The following is a 20,493-nucleotide window of genomic DNA, read 5'->3' as shown; positions in this document are numbered from 1 at the left end:
GTCAACAGTTGAATCCTATTGAATTAACAATAGTTATCGTTAGGATGGTTACTGAAACATGTTTTGCTCTATTTCTTATTTCTTCTCTTAATGTGCAGACTTTAAGCTCTCTATGTAACTGGTATATTAGTAACATTCAGTTATATAGGTTATTAAAATACCAGGGTGCGTTAACACTTATTCTAAGGTCTTTTGACTAGAAACGTTTTAATATTTTCACATTTGAGCTCGCAGTAATTTAAAAACGCTTAATACCGTAAGTCTATATTTATTTTAAAATAGTTTTATAAATAATTATTATAAAATCATAACTAAAAATAATGAAATATTTTATTTTCATCGAAAATTTTCATAGAAAAGTAGTATACACTGAGTACTAAGTTAAATGGCTAATGCATTGCGTTTTTTTTTGTGATTGAATAATATTTTATATAAGCAAAAGTTTATGTTCTTTTGTCGAAATTTGGATAAAACATAATGTAAATTATTTATTTATGTATTTGAGTTTTTTAAATAAATTTATTTTTAAATTTTCTTCTTTAATGGATTGGGGGACATCCATATTTAGAAATGATATTTCGGTCAATATTATTTTATAATATTTTTTATTTAATGAATTTAATTCGTAGTTTCCAAATCTAGAAATACATAGATTTGGAGAAGGCATAACAAGTATTATGTATTTAAATTAATATTTTTCTTTTAATTAAATTCTCTTAAAAGAACTTAATACCTTGGGTTTAGGTGACTGGAGAACCACTCGAAATAAATCGATATATTATATGCATAAACGTACACATATATATTTACATTTAATCCAGTAATACAGTATATCTGTAAAATTCTGGCTACGGGCCTGCTCTATATAAACACATTTTTGGGGATTTATAATAAAAATAATGTTTTTGTCTATTTTAGTTTCTATAAGAGGCTTGTATATTTAATAGATTTAAATTTACTTTCACGAAGAATATTACTCACAGAACATAACAGATAAAAATACTCAATGCTAATAAATATTAAATAACTTTTAACTTTTAAGGAGATTTAGTTTTTGGAAAGATTTATGTCTGAGGAATATATGTCCATATTATTCACATTTTTTAATATTTCTCTTTAAATGATATTATGTTACATTTAAAAATTTTAAGCTTTGAAATTTAGAAATCAGTGAAAAAATTTCAATTTATGTTACTCTTATACTTTATATAAATTACGTAGGGTCTTGAGGGGTTTCAGAACACCCCGAAATGAATCGAGGGACTACATTTATATGTATGCATATTCATCTTTAATATATTAATAAGATTATTATTAATTGCAACAATTTTAATCTAATTCTAATTATTAAATAATTAGATATATATTTTTTGAATTCTGTAAATGATTTGAAAGTCTTTTTATTAGGAAACCTATTTGAAGATTTAATAATAGTTTCATAAAAAATGCACAGATTTGCACAGTTTGACTTCTGTACAACATTAATATATAAAGTTTTTATTTCTCATTGAGAAAATTATATAGAGATCATACCAGTTAACAATATTAGTTGGATTCTATAATAGTCCGAGTTTTTTAAAAAATTTTTACTTTTTAAAGAGTTACTTTTTATATTGAGTTAAGTATTTATTTCTGATAGGATTGCTAATGTAACATAGGTTAACTAATTGGCGCTAAATGTCATATCTATACCCCTAAAAGATTGCTTATAGTACGTGTATTTTCAGAAAATTATGATGTCTTTTATATAAAAGCCATATTAGTATATTTTGTACATTTAAGTTTTATAATAATGTGTTATATTTAGAAAAATATTTATAACTCTTTATAGCTTTCCCCTTAATATTTACTAAAATGTTATAAAGATAGCAAATATTTTAAATATAATATTTTAAAAAATACTTAAGACTTCTCATCATACCTTTCCCTTAATGTTACAAATATAACAAATATTTTTATATTAGCTTTCTAAATAATATAAGGATATTAATAACAAACTACAAACACCTTTGACTTTTAAAGAATTATAAAAAATTTATTATAATAAACTTAGATCTCCCAATACCAACAAAACGTAAAAACATTGATGCTCCAAGAATTCATTTTAATCACACAGAAGCAGCTGGAAAAAAATAACACACAAACTTACCACAATCTTTTTCATCCGAATAATCTGTACAATCATATATATTATCGCACACCTCACGCATAGGTATGCACTGACCATTGTCGCATTGGAACTCATTAAATTGACACCAATCCGCGCCGCCTTATTTAATTGAAGTTAATTGTTTTTAAAAAAGGCAATGTAAGTGTTCGAATGGTTAAAACTATTAAGCATTTAAGGATAATGTGGCAATTGATTGAAAGTAAAAGTGAGAGGATGTATTACGTATGAAAAGATATTGGTTAAAAACGGGTTGGGTGTGATATGTAGTAAAAAGTTGGCATGTCACTTGCTGTAAATATCATAGCAATTGTGGCATTAATAGGGCACAGTAAATTGTATATACGAGTAAATTTATATGAAAAAAAAAATATATTTTAAACAGTTGATAGTTGTGCAGTAATGTAGTAAAATGATTTATCACCCACAATATATTCAACACACGTAATTGTATCTAAAATTTAAACATAAAAATGTACTTCATAAGAGAATGACTAAGTACTAATATATATAAGCACTTTGCATAAAAGTGAAATTGTGACGGAAAGTAAAAAATATATTAAAAAAGACTATAGGAAAATTATATAGTGCATTCATAAAAAAAATATATTTCTAATATATTATAATATAAGCATAAATAGATAGGCATTGCTAATGCAATCTGTTGCTTGTAAAAAGCTTGTAAGCTTCACTTGTAAAAACGTTTTTGAAGGTATAATAAATAAACTAAAATACTGGCAACACTGGCAGTCAAGACATGTGCTATATGAGAGACATACCGACATACCGAACTACCGACATTCAGACAGACACTGATATAGTCAACAATCAGTGTACATATGAGCACTGACACTGACAATCGTTGAGCATTGTTGGGTATGCAAAGTCCAAGTGACCAATATGTGGACACATAAAATGTGTCACAGTGAGCTTTGCTTGCAAATATTGGCAAGAAACATGGTCTGAACGTCACTTAAAATGCAACAATGCAAAAATAATTGTGTTGCGCTTCACGTACCTTCCACGTAAGTAGTCTGCGTTTATATGCGTAAGAGCAAAGGCTTATGGTATACTTTAAAATAGTTTCAAATTACTTTTTCTTAATGTATATAAAAAAAATTCAGTGATGAAAAAATCAAAAAGTAACTATACATATACAAGTATATGCAAAATAATATATAAATGAGAGCAGTTTTTATTTGTAAAAAAATAAAAAAAAAGAATCTTTTGAAAAAGTTGCTCTTCTCTCAACGAAAAATGACATGCTTACTTACCTTGAATTAAAAATTATTAAAAATATATTTTTTTTTATAATAAAGTACGAGTACAATATTATAAAAAAAACTAATCACTATTTCTAACCAAAAAGTGTGTGTGTCATAAATGCTCACCATTTTCACAATGGCGTTCATCGGATATATCTTCAGGACAATCAATATTACCATTACAACGAAATTCTTTGGATATACAAGTGCCATCATCACATTGCCACTTTTCATACAAACAAGCTGCAATATTTTAAAGTATTTGTGTCCATGATGCCGATGCCGATGCCGGTGATAAGATTTATGCCAAGGTAAGCGTGAATAGAAAGAAATTATTGGGAATATGATTTAAATTGTCAATGGGAAAAGTAGAATTAATGTAAGAAATAAAAAAAAACATAGATATAATTTATGAAAGGCACACAAACATACGACATCCTTCCTCATCTGAGCGATCACTCGGACAATCTACACGACCATCACAACGATGTATAATTGATATGCAAGAGAGATCTCGACAAGTGAATTTGCCTTTTGGGCAAAAAAATTTTATTCTTGGCACAACTATAGAATTATTATTAATTTAATTTTTTTTTTTATTTATTAGTTATCAGTAAATGTGTTAAGGCGCAGCATGAAAAGAGTAAAACATAATGAAAAAATGTCATTAAATATGAAATTTTGCTAAATTTATCGGTGAATATGTATAAAGCTATTTTAACAGCAATATGAACTTAATTAGCCTACTGCATACTTACTGCCATCACAATGATCCTCGTCGTCACCATCCGGACAATCCAGATAGCCATCACAGACTTGTGATTCACTTAAACAATGATAACCACTTTTACATTGAAATTCTACTTTGCTACATTCAGTCGCTTTATAATATTAATAGATAGATATTAGTAGTTAGTAGTAGTAGTTTAATGTAATTTATAATATTATTTAGTATTTCATTCATAATTGGTAGTATTGTCGTTGAGCATACAGTTTTGTTAGTAACCCCGCATATGTATATTATGTTTAGCAAGTTTTATTATGTTCATCCAAAATTAGTTCAGTTGGCAGTTAAAAAAATTTTAAGAAAAAATTTTATAATTAGCATTAAGTATTTTCAATAATATATATCTATAGCCTAGTAATAAAAGCATATACTATTACGTCTATTTATTATAAAGTTAATAAATAATTTCTATTGGTAATTTCTATTTCCTATTATTTACAAAATTTACTTAAGTAAATTAAATATTGTCAAATTTATATTAAACTTTTTTTTTAAATAGTTTAGAAAACTAATTAAAAATTATTTTTGTTTTATACAATACAAATACTTCTGTATTAACTTACGACAACTTTCGTCTTCATCATCACCGTCGGGGCAGTCTCTGTATTTATCGCAACGTCTTCTGGCATCAATGCAGTCACCAGATTGACATCTGTATTCGTTGGGTTGACATTCTGTAAGATAATAAATAAATAAAATAATTATTTTCAATTTAAACAATATTTTGATATTAAAATTTTAATAAACAATTTTCAAAATCACCAAAAATACTAATTACATTTTTTTTGGGAGTTCCAAACAGTTTCAAACAGTGAGCTTTTATGTTATAATATTTTCAAAGTAGCATATATCATTAATGAGAACATAGAATATTGAACTTCCATAAACTGTAAGTATGGAAGTTTAAGACCTTCAGGGCTAATTTTACAGTTATAAACTAAGCCTCAAAACTGTATTAAGTCAGCAAAGTTGATGACAAACTTGACTTAAGTTAATTTCTAAAGTTAACTGTGAAATCAGTTCTCAATCTTTCCTATCGAAATCATCTTCAATATTAGCCTTGTGCCCATCATATATCTTAGTTTGTTGATATTTACTTTTAAGATATTTGTATAGTATTTGTATGTATGTTTGTAAGATATTTGTATGGTGTGTTGTTATGTTATATTATTATAGAGGTTTTATTTTTCATATATAATTGAGATAAAAGAAGTACGATTAATGGAGTGAAGGAAATTAAATGTAGAATCAGTTGTCTAGAGCACCAGTAACTATTAAAACTTAAGAAACCATTGATGATAGATATTTGACAATACTTGAAAACAATTGTATGGTCAGTATTAAAATATAAATTTATATACTGAAAATAATTTATAATAAAAATTTTGTTGTTATAATTTACTACTGTTAAAAATACTTATCTATACAAAACGTAGCTTTTATTGAGATGCATGGTTTTTTTGTCATAATGGACTTTAAAACTTGAAAAATTGAAATAATTTCAACTATTTGTTCTGATATATATGTCTTATTTTATTAATATGAATATGACAAAAGAAGTGCAAATAATATCAGGAAGGACATTTAATATTGGCTAGGTTGCCTAGAAGATCAATTTTTATTTTCAAAAAATTTTTTTATTGGAATATAGTTAAAAACAATATCTTATAATGGTGCTGAACATTTCAAGTTGATGCCCAATTTAAAGTTTAAAGTATATCAAGTGTAAAATGTAGTTTGCAACATATCTTGTCTTGTTCTTCTGTACTCTGAAACTTTTATATGATTGTATGTATATTTGTACATATTAAAATTCTTTTCTAAACATATATATAAAAAATTTAATTATTATATTCAAGGAATTTAAAATAGAAATGTTTGACACTTAATAACAAAAATCAAAAAAATATTATGTTATTATATTAATATTATTATTAATAATATTTTATATTATATTATTAAAATATTCTTTAAATTCAAAAAGTATTTGCTTTGAAAGAATTAAAAATCTATTTTAATTACAAAAAAAAATTCAATTATCTGTGATATAAAATTTTTTTGTATATATACAAAATTTGAATCCCTTTAATACTTCAACGTTACTGTCAACATTTTGTAGTCCACGTTAGCTGCGTTAGGTTAATTAAAGTGAAAATTGTCCAACAAAAACAAATGCTAATTTTGTTAAATTTTTTGAATCTTGTTTTTTTTGTAATAAAAAAATTTAATTAGCTTTGACAAAATATCAGTACTACTTTTGATGCTTTGCACTTAACGTAGTAACAATATACTTTCCTTTAAGTAAATTGCGATGATATACAAATGTAATAAATAGCAAGCAAAGAGTACTTAAATTGTTGAAAAAGTTGAGAAGAATATAAATTACAAAGGCAAAATCAAAGCTTTAATTCTTAGGCTTAAAAAACAGAATTCTTCTCTACTTTGAACTTAATTTGACGCTACCGTATTTGTGAGATACTTTATCCACAATGCGACAAGCGTTTGCAATAAGATATGCCAAAGTTCTATGCGAAATTTACGAGTTGGCATGTCATCTAACACAGATAAATTTTGACCGGAAAATGTGGCTAATGATTTCAAAAGGAAAATCTTTGTTACTTGAAGTCCTTAAAGTCCTCAACAAATGCATGCTTATATTTTATTTGTGTATGTGTAAAAGGATATTATGCATGTTCCCAGCGTTTGTAAGTGTGTGTGGCAAGGGTGTTAAATTGCATCCGGTTAAAGTTAATTGCGCACACAAAGTTTTTAATAAATTTCGTACAGAAATCTTTGATGTTTGCTTAAAAAAGATTTTTTCTGTTAGTTTAACCTTTGCTGCTTACAAATAAAAGTTTAAAAATTGTATCTACAACGGCTTCAGTATAATGGCAGCCTCTTAAAAATTGATTGCTTTTAGTTTTTGTATACTAAATTGAGAGGAAAAAAAATTATGCCAAAAGTTGTAAAGGATTATTTTATTGTTTATTTTTTCATATATTTTATTTTTAAATTTTTTTGTGTTTGTATTTTTGATGCTTTTTTTGTTAATTTTGCATGCAACTGCCTTGCTTTCACTGTTTCAGTTGGCGATTGTTGGAGCTTAACTTGCTTACATTTGAGATTTGTTTCAACCTTTCAAACAAAAAAAAAAGGGTAGACGACGGACAGTTTAGCAGAGAGCAATGCGCTACAAAAATTTGTTGTGTAGCAAAGTTGGTTGGTAATCCGGAGGCGATAATGCAATTTGTAAATAATACATCAGCTAAATTGAATTAAGGTTGCAAATATTTTCACATCAAAAATAAAATCAGAGAAACAAAACATACAAACAAAACATAAACAATAAAGACATTTAACAAGAGATAGAAATTGAAAACATAGAAAAGTAAAGAAAGTGCTTAAAGAATACTTTAAAAAGTAATCAAAAACAATGGATAATCGCCTTAAAGTATGCAAATATTTAATGACATATTTTTAATTTTGGATGATTTAACTGTATCATGAATATAAGTCAGTACGCTCTATGCTAAGCGCATATATGTATTGTTTCAAACTATTAAAATGGTTTAAGTTGTGGTTTATGTTATTCTTAAAGATGTGAGAATCATAAAAAGTTCCAGTCTGAAACCCAAAACCACTAAAAATAAACAGTTAGGACTATCTAGAGAATTAGATTTTTGCAGGCGGTCTGTAAATGATCAATTACGAAAGATCATTTTAGTTATAAATGAGAAAGATAATAAAATTTAAAGGCATATATGTACAAAGATATATATTGATAGAAGATCTCATATAATTTTAGTTAGTGCCAGACTTTACAATTTAACCTAGTTTTTAAAAAACTAATGCGACAATTTTTGTAAAATTTTGCGTCCCATCTTTAAAAGATAAATAGATAAATGAGATAAATTGATTTACAGTTGCTTTAAAGCATTTTCATTATTGTAGAATTATCTGTATGATATTTTATTATTTTAAATAACTTTTCACTTCAATAATTGTATATTATTGTGGGAACCTATACTTATAGTATATACTTACATACTTATAGTGTGTGAATAACAAAATTGCGGTAAGAGTATCTTACTTATTTAAATTATAATTATCTTATTTTTTAATATTTGTATACTGCCTAAAAATTAGCTTTTGGCCTTATTTACACATATAATTAAAGAAAAAATTATAAATTATAAAATTACTAGTAAAAGGGATCATGTCACGCTAGAATCAGACTTCGGTACTTATCAACTGCTTACCCACTTATAACGGAAATATAATGCCAACATCTCTTCAAGGAACAAAATGGTATTTTTAGCCAACGGAACTAAAAAGGGGGTTTGTCACAATAATTCTTAAATGTTGCATTGACGTGGCGATATAGCCCTCAGTCACTTTTTAATCTAATCTCATGTAAGGCTTGATTCAGTGCGTATAGATCTAATTTGGTTAGAGAATAAAACTCTGTTCGAAATTACTTTATGGAAGTGTTTTTATATATTCAATTGCACAATGAGATAAAGAAATTAAAATCTACCATCTCAGAGAAATAGGTAGCAATATATTCAGGCGGCTTGATTCTAAGAGCCAAAAGGTAATGAGAAGTTAGCTGCTCAATTTGAAGCAGCTAATTAACTAAGAAGTTAAGTTATTATATTTAGTTATATATTTGTGGGCAAGGCTCTATTTCTTTCTAATTCTCTTTTGAATTTCTGAAAAATTTATAAGGAATCAGATGCCTTTAATCGCTCAATTTGACAGAAACTGATAGAAGATCGGATTGGGGCAGCATAACATATAATAGGAGATGTAAGCAAAATATGGCAAAGTTTAGCTTTGAGTTTAAGTAAGGTGTGCCAAATTAAATGTCTCAATTATTATATGGATCAGAATTGTGTTTTATTTAACAGGAACTGATAGAACATCGGATTGAGGTAGCATAACAAGTAATGGAGGGAATGAGTGGCAAAGAAGTTTGGCTTTGAGTTTAAGTAGGTTGTGCCAAATTAAATACATCATTTAATATGGGGACCAAAATTGTACTTTATGTAATTTTCCAGAAATGTATATATATATATATATATATTAATAATAAAAATAACATATGAAATATAGTAACAAAAAGTTTATATTTAAATTATTTTAAAAAATTTAATAAATGGAAAACAAAAGTTCTCAATGAAGTTAAAAACTGTGTGCAACATGTAGTTGCATGTTGCGGTTCTTACCAAAAGTATTGAAGGTATTTGGCTAACCCTTGTCAATAGTTTTCAAATGCTATTCTGGATTGTTGAAACGGTACCATATTTGCAATGATTTTTTCTAGTAACATTTTTTCAATACTTTTTGTTACGGAGAAAAAATCGTGTTTAAAGGCGATAGAATGCCATAGAGTGTTACGTTTAAATTTGAAATTCAATTTTTTTTATAACTGCAGTCGAGGTTTAATACTCGGTATTTTTATTTTATCAAACACAAGTTCAGAATCAATTTCTACAAAAACTAAAACAAAAAATAAATAAATAAAAAGGTAAGTAGCGAAGGGCATATGCTTAATCCGACAATGAAGCCAATTCGGAGATGTTGTAATTTTGGCTGTCAATTACAAGATTTTTTATGCATTGAATATTTACAATGCTTTCTTGTTATCCTTTTCGAAGAGAATATAAGTAAATATAGAAAAAATTTTTTATTTATTTTTCATTATTTTTGCCTGATTTGTTGCCTTCGAGCGCCTTACTGTGTTTTCGGGGTTTTGCAGCAAATGTAAAAATTAATCATTATGTTAAATAAAGGAAAATACAATTTTTTGTAAACTTTTGTGAAAAATTGTTAATGCAGATATCTTTTAATCGCGTTGACAGTTTTGTAGTAAAGAAAAAATTTAATATTTTCATACGGCAACACGCCTTGAAATATGCTATAATTCATGCTTAAATTGCAACATGCAAATTTTCGATATTAATGTATTTCTTTTGCTGTTAAGAATTTCTTATATTTAAAATAAAACCATTAAGGATTTTTTGTGGCATAAAATATTGAATAATATCTGCAATGCGCGCGATTTAAGCAAATTGCCAGGCCCATAAGAATGACAAAGACTGAATGTCTTGAAATGGTAAGACAATAACAACAACGCAGAAGTCAGATATTTACAAATAATTTAAAAATTGCAGTCAACTTTTATATTTCAACTTTGATTTCTTCGGCATAAGTTTTTGGTTTCTTTCACTTTAGCTCAACTTTCTTTCCTTTAAATAAGTTGTCATTTAGAATAAATGTTTTTGCTGTAATTTGAAAAGTTTTTCACATTTCTGCATTTTAAGAATTCAACCATCTTTCTGGCAAGTTTTATTATTGAAGTAAGTAACGAAATATAGAATCACTAAGAACTGTTTAAGATTATTGAACTGATTTTGAGTATCGTGCAGTTTTCAGTGTTTATTATTTTACTTGGGTTGCTGTTAATAATTTAGTTTACAACTGCCAATTCTACACAAAAAGCCAGCAAATGAGGAAGAAAGTAAAATTAAATTGACGGGAAGATTACATCTAGGTATGAGTTTGAAGTTACCATAGACTAAACTTAAACTATTTATGGCTTCTTGAATTTTCCCAGATATTTCTCTTATTATTATTTCTCTTATTATTATGTGTTCCATTCCAGTGATTTCGTATTTGACATATTAACGTTTGTTATGATAATTGCAGTTCAAGGTACATCCAAAAATCTAAACACTAAATAATTTTTGAATACGTTAAAAGCTATCAATAACATATAAGTTTTTGATACTTTTTGGTGCTATTATTTCATCCATTCTGAACTGAAAGTCTTACTAAAACACGGAATGTGAAGAACATAAATGAAAGCACCTGATAGTTTTTCACTGATTTCCTAAATAGCTCTTCCAAAAAATTTAAATTGAACGTACTACTGAAATAAATATTGAGCCTTATTATTTTTAAGTCCAACTCATAATTTCTTTCGTGACTTACTTATTTATTTTCTTACTGTAGTGCTCTTCTCCTCGTGGAGCATAGGGCCTCTTTCGTGGTTTAACTATTATGTTAGGAAAGGTTAAAGGGGTGATATCGCTTCTTTCAAAGTTTATTAGTTTTCCATATCTATTATAGTGGATTAATAAACGATTTTAGAGAGAGTGTTACGTGTTAATAGTAAATAAGTTTTCTATATCTAGATCGTTTAATCAACTGAAAGATTGTTACGACTAGGTGTTGTTTTCATTTTGATAATAAATTTATATGTTTTTTTGAGGAATTTATACACAAGCCATCGAGTGTTTTGAGTTCAATTGCTAGTAGATAATAATATTCAATAACTTCAAATGATTTGTGGAAGTAAACAGTTTGTTAAAGAACACTGTTACAAATATTAGTTGTCAATGAAATTAAAAACATCAATTTATTGACATCTCGAATGTGTAGGTAATAGTTGACAGATCTAGCTTGGCCTGGTGGTACCTTTTAATGAAAACCTTATAAAAGATAGGTACTGAGCATATTAACAGGATGCTCAGTCTGCAGTTTGTAAACGAAGAACTTTATATATATCTAAAAATCAAGAACATCTTCAACAGGTTGAATAAAAAGTGATCTTTCTTTCTTACAACGGCACGATTTCAACACTTGGTTCTTATAGTTTAAAAAAAATTATTTACGAATAATTAAATATAAGAAATAATTCTAAGATCACTGATAATAGATATTTTATAATACTCGAAACAGCTGTTTAGTTTGGCGTGTGATCTAATATAAACACACATAAAAGTCAAGTACGGCTTTGGGTTAGGTTGTTAAGGAGCGCTGATTCTGAGCTTTAAATTTGGCTGGGGACGAGTTCGATTCCTGTTACTTGCAGTTTCAAAAATAATTATTTACAAATAATTAAATAAAAGCAATAATTCCAAGACTACTGATTATAGGTATTTTACAATACTCGAAAAAATAATATAAAAAAATAATTTTTGTTGTTGTAGTGTACTAATTTTCAAAACCTCTCTATAATAATATAAACTAATAATAACATAAAATGTTTTACAATATATAATATTAAAATCTACTATAAAAGCTTCTTAAGGAAATATTCTTAAGTTGATACATAATTCTTTAAATTTTTTTAATGCAGTGGGCCAATCACCTGCGAATCTTAAACCAACTGATTAACAAAACCGTAAGTGGCCTTATACTCCTTCAAGGAGCTAAAGGACTCAATGTATAAATGTATATAAATGTATATTATGTTAATATCTTTGTAGAAATAAAGATAACATTACTTAACGATAACATTATTTAAAATCAATATGACTTAACAATAATATTACTTAAGGATAATATTACTTTAAAAATATTTTTGAAAAAAAAAATATATAAAATATAAATTTATTTTAAAATACAATTCTAAATTTGGCGATTTTTATGTTTTTTAAAATAAAAATAATAAAATTTTAAATATTTTTAGTTCACATGTGTAAAAATATAAGAAAAATATAAAAATATACCAGACATCCTATTGAAATTCCAATATATCACATAAGCATTAACATATCAATTATGTAAAAATCATTTTCAAATTTGACTTCCACTTTCAAATGCAAAATTATGTTTAATAGTACGTTAACCATAAAACATCCTGTGCCTTTCCCACACCCAATGTGACATCCCCTGCGAAAGTGCTTGTAATTCTGATTGCAATAACACCAACGACATCGTTAAGTGAGCAACTTTTAAACTGCCAACAGTGTTACGCTGTGGTGAAATTGTGGGTGAATAACAACAATAAAAAAGCATAAAACGGCAAAGCCAGTAAATCGGATTATCTTCCTGAGTGCACAAGGCAAAAGCAACGTGTTGATTGTGTGTAGTACCAGCGAAGGCAAACCGTTTAAGGTAACAAGCAACATATTGTGCAGTTGTCAACAAGGGTTTACGCTGGCAACATGTAACAGGCGTGCAGTTCGCGTAGCTGCTATGCTCATTGCTATTATTTCTAGTGGTTTACGCTATACGTGTGTGTGTATGTGTATAATAGTGTCGAATTGATATATAGTTCAGCTGCTGTGGTGGATGCTGTAGATTTTGTTCAACAAATTTCTGTGTTTCAATTCGGCAATTGGGTAAGGGAACATGGAAAACAGTTGTGAAGGAATGAACTTTGCCTAGAAATACACAAATACACTCATTCATTTATTCATTCGATTGCGAAGCGGCTTATTTTGGGGGTAAAATTCAAGGTTAATTGTAAAGGGATTTTGTGCAATTCCATGTTGCGAAGATGGACGTGTAATGTCATTGCGGTCAATTTAATTACCACATCAAAGAGTATTCCAATTTTCGGTTCCCAGATGTACTGGGAGCACAGATTTTAGGAATAAGTGGAAGAATTCAATGAATAGTGAAGCAAAAATATTGCATTCAATGAAATTGGACATTTCAGTTAAGGAAGTTAATTGAGAATTGTACATGAAGTCATCACAAAAAAAATTGATTGTTTAGATTATTTATTAAATATGTTTTATGTTTGGTAAGATAAAAATTATATAAAATATATAAAAAAAATTGTTTTTTTAAGAAAACATTAAAAAATAATGTGGTTTAAACAATTAGTTCGAAAACTAATTTATATTAATTAATTAATATTTTTAAATTAATTAAAATAATATAAAAATGAATTTTAGTTGTTGTAGTTCACTACTTTTCGAAAACTTCTTTATAAATTATTAAAATTTAATATTTAAAAAATGAATGTAGCATACGCAAATGATCAATTAAGACATAAAAAATATTGTGTCTCCTTCTTTATTTTTATTTATATTGCATACCCAAAATTAGTTAAAAGGATATTAAGAAATAATTTGTTATAAACAATTAGTTAAAAAAAAAATTCTTTTAAGTACACAAATAAGTAAATTTAAAAATTTAATACATAAAATTTTTTTTTTGAATTTTTATAAAATTATTTTATTTTAAATCAATAAGCTTAAAAGGGATTTGGTAATTTAATTCCGAATATAATAAAAAATAATTTATTACAGATAAAAAAAATTTTTGTCTATTAAAAGAACATTAAAAAATAATTTCGTATAAAAATTAAATCAAAAAATAATTTTTGTTAATTAATGTTTTTAAATAAATGCTTAATGTTTAAAAAAATTTATGTTGCATACTAAACTGCTTTAATGAAAAAGTTCGGAAAAATATTGTATTTTAACCTAGCTAATATTAGATAAACTAATATTTTATCCGGATATTATATATATTATTTAATATTGTTTCATTTTTAATTTTTGTTAAATAATTTGATTTTAAAATTAGAAATTACATGCTTCAAAAATATATATTTACTTAATTCCGAAGGCAACATATTATGTATTAAGTACATAAAATAATTAAGGATATGATATTTAGTACTAATATTTTTCAAATATAATTTGCTGGACCTGATTAATATTATTTTAACTAATAGTCTTTTTAAAGAGACGTGCTAAGCAGGTTTAAGTGCTTAAACCTGTTCTTAAATATGTTTAGTCTGTTTAAACTAAAAAGTTTTCACAAAAAATATACATATTAAACATGTTTAGCCAAGGCCTATTTAAAAAAACTACCTAAAATTAATTTATTAATATTATTTCAGTGTATTTAATTGTTTTACGAAAAACATGTGTGGGTGTAAATGAATAAATAAATAATAAATAAATTCATTTATTTATTTAAGTAAATAAATATTAAAAAAATATAAAGATTTAATAAAATATTATTAATATAATTTTAATTTAAATTTGATATATGAATGATAAATATAAATTTGCTACATTTATAATATGTTATCACAAATTTAACAAATATAAATTTATCATTCATACCTGATAAATGTATAATAATATTTAAGACAATAAGGAATATTAATATTCAATGGTTTATATAAACAAATGATCAAGTTTAAGAGTGTAAAATTGCATATAAATTTATAATAACTTGTATCTTATATAGAAAATAAATGATTAAATCAATTTGATAAACAATAATTTTTAGTTATCAATTGATATTTTATCTTATTATTAAATTATTCTATAATTGTTCTTTTTAATAATATTAAGATTTATTAATTTTTATTTATTAATTTTTATTAATTAATTATTATGTATAAATTAATATTTATTAATGAAACCTGTTGACCAAACTGCCTACTCTTAGTACCATTAGTGATATTTTTAGAAAATCGAAATGAAATATGGTCTTATAATTTTGGCAAATAATATTATAAATGCACATAAGGACATACAGAATAATTTAATCCTTCCTATAAAGTAAAATAGTTTAATTAAATTGGTTTGATTTTATTAAATAGTAGTTCATTTTTAAACAATTAATTTATAGATTTTTTTTATAATTTTTCATTAAATCCAAAACTCTCAAAAATAAAAGAATCCACATAGAATTGAGTACAATTCAAATTTGCTTGCCGGATGCTGAATAGTTGGCATCATTTCGGATACATAAAAGAATTTTATTGCATCTAAAAATGCGATTTACCGATGTACGTGTAGTCCGTAGTCCGTAGTCCGGCGACAAACACACTCACAACTCCAACGCCAATACTCACATGCGCAAAACACAGCGCGGCATATTAAAAAGTACCATGCCACTTTACTATTAGCATTGCATGTGCACTTCGCCGTTGGCCGCATTATGATGGCCTGTTAAAAAGTCCTTCGTTTACACTGACACTTCCGGTTTAAACGCCTTTGCTGCGTAAAACAAATTGCTATTTCCGTTTAGTTCCGTTTTTTAGTTCCGGTTTCAAGAATAAGAAGCAGAAGTGGTGTTAAAAAATAATTTCCGTTTTGCCAAAGGAAGTATCACCGAAGGTTAAAGATGCAACGCAACACCTTAAGTGCAAAATTCGGCGCTCTTGAAATTAGAACTCGTAACAGGCAATCAGAATTGCAAAGCAGGCAACATATATCCTGAAATATTGTACCGGATGCGAAATTTTTCTATGTTGGCGTAGCAATTGTGAAATATTTTACGATTTATAATTTTTTTTGTTATTTTTTTCGTGTTATTTCAATGCGGTTACACATTTCGTTTATTTTGTGTGCTTTTATTTGTTTGATTTTATTGGCGTGTATAATTGAAATTAAAGTGTAAGGATTAAATATTTAGGGTTGCCAAGTGAAAATGATAAAATAAGTGAAAGCAAATCTATGATGGAGCTTTTGTTAAAGTGAAATTTAATAGGACTGATATGCAGGTATTTAGTGATAGTGCATTAATTTTTGTTCATGGTGGATGATTTCTTGATTTAAGTAGCAAATTAAAACATAAAGGAGGATGTTGTTTATACCTAATATTTAATAAGATAAAAAAGCAAGAAACTACCCCAAAACTAGAATATATGAAAAATAATTCAATCATATACCAGTGCTTATTACATTAACCATTTGCTTTGATGTATAAGTTTTTTTCTAACTTAATTGGTTGAGATATGCAATTCAATTTAATTTTTTCAAAAATTTTTTGATAATTTTTCGAAAAATCTAATATGCAAAATTACAATATATGAACACATTATTTCATGAAAATATTTTCTTTAACCTTCTGCATCCTATTAAAACCAAAAATCGTATCCATATAAATGTAGTAACTTTAAGTTTATAAAGAATTATCTATTTCATGGACTTGATTGAGTTAAATAAAACTTTAATTCAAGAAATAGTAAATCTAGTATAAATATTACCATTCCACAAAACGGACTTTCTAATAAACACAAAAAATATAAAAATAGTAACTATTTTTCGCAGCGAATTTTCTGCATAAAACTCATTTTTCTGTGATAAGAAGAATATATCAATAAGCAACAGTGATAATACACTATTTTTTTATCAATAAAATAGTGTACTGTATAGTGTGGTATTTGGTTGGTATTGAGGTATGATTATTATGAGTAGGTTTGAATATTAGTTACTTACTGCTGTCCTTCTCTCCTATATGGAGCATTGGGCCCCAAACATTAGCTGCTCATGAAAATGGACTATTGCATATTGTTTTATTCGTAACTGAGGGAATTCTTTTAATTGAACTATGTCCAAAAAAGTTAATCCAAAGAATCCTAATTTTTTCAAAATCAATATTTAACCTTCTTAATTTGGACGTCAATTCTTTGTGGAAAATTTTACTCCTATATTGCATAAAATTTCAAAGTATATATAGCATTTGAATTTTTGTCACCTCATTGCTATTGTTGTGAGATTGTCTATGACATTGATTGTCTCCCAAATCATTCAAGAATTCGTTGAGGTGAAGCTTAAAGTTATAAATGCAACCTAAAAGCTTGATATGAGGATTCAGCTTTTGTGCCTTAGACTTATAGACAATACATATAAATCGCTTTGGTTTGAAAAACCATAGCCATTGTAAAACCCCTCGATTGTTGAATATTGGATTTTGTACAATATATTACTGAGCTTGCCCCCTCAGTAGTTGTAATATACCAATAGTTTTCTTTTGAACTCATGTGTATGGCAGACAGTATCAATGATAGTATTACTGTTATTTTTATTTCCTTTTGCAATTAGTTACCAAGATTACAAGACTTGTCAACATTAGATTCTTTAATGGGGTTACGCATATAATCGTGTTCATATGGAAAATTTTCAAACTTTCGAAGATTTGAAAATGAATATGTGTCAAGTTATTGTAGGAATATGTACCCACAAGTCATTGACAATTATCTCAAAGGATACAAATGGTGAACCTTTGAATAGAAAGGCGGAAACGATATTTTAGAATGATCCACATTCTTAGATTTTTATTTGATTTGAAATTTTAATCAAAATTATGCCATATATGCTTTTACTTTTGGTTCCACGTATTGGATAAAACTTTATTTTTAATAAAAAAAAACATTTCCTTACTTGGAAATATTATTACCAAAGCATAATATTTGCATTTTTTAAGTGATAGAATTGGATTAATTAATATTAAATAAGTGTAATTATAAGCAAATAAATATTGTAAAATTCAGCTTTATAGTAATTTACATAAATAATAATCATTAAACAGAATATACTTAATATAATTTAAATGAGTAAAATTAAAACTATACCTTGTATCTACAATATCAGCAACACTTTATTTATTATAAAGAATATGAGTACGTAACGAAGTGTGTCATGTGGGGCAAGTAATCATGATATGAATAAATATCTAAATAAGCTGGCTACTAAAAATCAAAATCGTGTTTTGTGTTAATATGTGTAAATTACCATAAAAATAATATTAGAAAGAAAAAAAATAGTTTAATTACGCTACTGTAAAAAAAAAACTAATTGAAAAAAAAATAAGGAAGCATGAAAAGATGAGCAAATTGCGTCAGGCTATCGTATTTAATAATGTCATTTAACTGAAGCCAACTGTTTACACTGCTTACCCTTTCCAACACGCCATTTCTAGTAAGTCTAGCTATGCTACAATTACAAAGGTCTTTGTTTTTGTTTTTGCTTTTCGCCTTTTTTTTGTTCTTTTTCGTTTTAAATAATCAAAATGATTTCTACAAAACCACCATTTTGCATGTCGACATATTTGAGTATGACGTTTGCTGTTGCTGTTGTTGTTGTTGTTGCTGCGTTGTTGATTTGTCGTGGTGGTTGCCATCTTCTTTTCCATTTTTATTATAAAATATAAATGCACGTGTAGACGTTATTGTTTATAAATTTAAAATAATAATAACAAAATAAAATGAGGAAGAATGCAATTGTTTTGATATTAAAGTTCATATTCGTTGTCGTGCATAAAATATATGAAATAGTTTTCATTATTTTAAATTGTTAAAGTTTTTTTAAATTAAAAAAGTTTTTAATAACGCCTGTATTTATGCATGTACAGGCAGGAAGGAAAATTGAAATAATAAATACTTTCTTATAGATTTTTAAGACTGAAAGACATGATAAAAATATTTTACAAACGTAATTATTAATTAAATGTCATTTCTGTCCCTAATTTATGACTTTGCATATGTAATCATTACTCACAAAATATACCTGTTTCTAAGAGGTCTTTAAGTTATAAGAAAAAAACATTTTAAGAATATCTGCTGAAAAAAAATTTTGCTTGTGTTCTCAAATGCATCAAAGCTTAACGAAAAATTTTACTTAACATTATTTTTTCTGTGAAAAATCAGAAAAAAAGACATACTGTGTACCAGCTCAACTTCGAAGTGTTTTTTCTTTTCATTTTCTTTCAAGTGTTTAAGGGTATAATTGTACCACACTGGAAATAGGTAACAAAGGATATATGAGTACATACATTGAGAAAAAATTTTTTTAGAAAAAGCATCTGAAAAATCAGTAAAGATACGTAAAACCATTTTACACCAAATTGACACCTTACAGTCGAGTTTGTTGTCTGTTTTGTTGCCATTTAGCTTAATCTCTCCTCTATGACATTTTTTCAGTTTTCTTCTATTTATGCTTAAAGCCACAATGATAAGTGAACAACAGATTCCTTCAGGTGTTTCATGTAGCAGTACGGGAACGTTAAGCTTCGATGGTATATTAAGTTGGTTAGGAGTGTTTGACTTACATTGACTTTTGAATATACTGTTTATAAATCATTAAATACTATTTAAAGATTTAATTCATATGACTTTATAGGATCATTTCTGTAGTCAGTTTTCTTTTAACTTTAAAGTAAAATAAAAAAATAAAATAAAATTTGTACTGTTTGAAGTTTCTAAAAACAATAAAATACTTGATTTTATTATTACCTTTATCATAATAGTCTTAATATCTATATTAGGTAAAAACGATTATCAAGCAATTTTTGTTTAGATCATAAAATCTTATCCTAAGCATTGAAATATGGGTATCACATAAGCAAGTATTAATATTAGTAAAAAAAAATAATTGATATAGAAAAAAGTGTTCTAAAAATTGCACGAACATCAATTTAACAGGGACTTGTGGATCATTGACGTAATACCGAAATAGTTTCTCTCACTATAGATAAATGAATATCATATAAGCCAATAAGTGTATAACTGTTTCAACAGAAAAGTAGGGGGGAATTACGCATTCTATTTCGTTAATTTGTAGCTCACTGCAACCCGGGGTATTATCTTTCATAGTTAACGTTAATCTGTATTTTAAAGTCTTTAAAGCTTAGGAAAATGCTTTGAAGTAATGAGTAACAAAATTTTTGATTGTGGACGTTTTAAAAAAATTTGTACATACAAACAACGCACATATCAGTCAAAT

The 20,493-nt window shown here is 26.6% G+C and overlaps 1 protein-coding gene across 1 annotated transcript in view; it reads right to left on the bottom strand.

Moving 5' to 3' along the window:
• LOC119666603 (basement membrane-specific heparan sulfate proteoglycan core protein) overlaps nucleotides 1–20,493 on the bottom strand; it is a 244,857-nt gene that overhangs the window by 57,472 nt on the left and 166,892 nt on the right. Inside the window, exons 9-13 of the mRNA XM_038075883.1 lie at nucleotides 4,783–4,893; nucleotides 4,191–4,313; nucleotides 3,865–3,996; nucleotides 3,559–3,675; nucleotides 2,150–2,269 (exon numbers count right to left, since the gene is read on the bottom strand). Coding sequence (XP_037931811.1) covers nucleotides 2,150–2,269; nucleotides 3,559–3,675; nucleotides 3,865–3,996; nucleotides 4,191–4,313; nucleotides 4,783–4,893 — 603 coding nt within the window. The remainder of the gene's footprint in view (nucleotides 1–2,149; nucleotides 2,270–3,558; nucleotides 3,676–3,864; nucleotides 3,997–4,190; nucleotides 4,314–4,782; nucleotides 4,894–20,493) is intronic.

This window comes from Teleopsis dalmanni, chromosome 1 (genome assembly GCF_002237135.1).
Source record: "Teleopsis dalmanni isolate 2A chromosome 1, ASM223713v2, whole genome shotgun sequence".
NCBI lineage: Eukaryota > Metazoa > Arthropoda > Insecta > Diptera > Diopsidae > Teleopsis > Teleopsis dalmanni.
Note: the sequence above shows the minus strand (reverse complement) of the source record. Positions and strands in the feature narration are given on the sequence as shown.